General features: G+C 42.0%; 1 protein-coding gene across 2 annotated transcripts; it reads left to right on the top strand.

The window, feature by feature from the left end:
* The first annotated feature begins 28 nt into the window (after positions 1-28).
* Positions 29-804, top strand: LOC113473304. Of its 2 annotated transcripts, none has more exons than XM_026832988.1 (2): positions 29-153; positions 563-804. In XM_026832988.1, exons 1-2 carry the CDS (start codon positions 73-75, stop codon positions 788-790), a joined length of 309 nt encoding a protein of 102 aa, XP_026688789.1. In that variant the 5' UTR covers positions 29-72; the 3' UTR covers positions 791-804. The 2 variants fall into 2 exon arrangements, with proteins under 2 accessions (XP_026688789.1, XP_026688790.1); XM_026832989.1 differs by lacking the exon at positions 29-153 and adding an exon at positions 209-327.

Genomic DNA, 804 nt, shown 5'->3' with positions numbered 1-804 from the left:
CTTGTTCCTCAAACAAGTGTTCTCCTACTTTCTGGTAATAATGGGTTCACCAAAGAGGGGTATAAGCTACTCATGGACGCCACAGGATTTGGTCTGGGCCATATGACGGCCATTACACCGTCCTTCCTCAAACAGGTGTTCTCCTACTTTCTGGTGAGTGTGTGGCACATATAACTTGTTCCTCAAACAAGTGTTCTCCTACTTTCTGGTGATAATGGGTTCACCAAAGAGGGGTATAAGCTACTCATGGACGCTACTGGATTTGGTCTGGGCCATATGACGGCCATTACACCGTCCTTCCTCAAACAGGTGTTCTCCTACTTTGTGGCAGGGGTTTCCAAACTTGCTCAACATTCAGGCCCATAATAGAATAGAATAGAATAGAATATTCCCAAGAAGGCTAGTTAACACTCAGGCCCATAATAGAATAGAATATTCTCAAGAAGGCTAGTTAACATTCAGGCCCATAATAGAATAGAACATTCCCAAGAAGGCTAGTTAACATTGGTTTCGATGCGCTGGTGTTCCGTCCACCAATAATATCTTTGATTCTGATCCTTAGGACGGAGCCAACGTCTCCATAGTGGAAATCAACATCATCAACGTGAATGTGTTTGTGGAGAAACTTGTATTCCTCATCAAAGCTCTCACACCGCCCATTGTTTATGAGAGAGTAAGTTTTTATTATATGTATTTAGTTTTAACCCATTTCGTCAGGGTCAACTCCAGCACACTCCTAGGCTTTAGGGTGCCCACAGAACGAGAAATTCAAGATAAAATCGTAAGATGAAAAAAAAAAAAAAA

Source organism: Diaphorina citri, unplaced genomic scaffold (assembly GCF_000475195.1).
Source record: "Diaphorina citri unplaced genomic scaffold, Diaci psyllid genome assembly version 1.1 scaffold23847, whole genome shotgun sequence".
NCBI lineage: Eukaryota > Metazoa > Arthropoda > Insecta > Hemiptera > Psyllidae > Diaphorina > Diaphorina citri.
The sequence above is the reverse complement of the archived record's forward strand: the minus strand, read 5'-3'. Positions and strand labels throughout refer to the sequence as shown.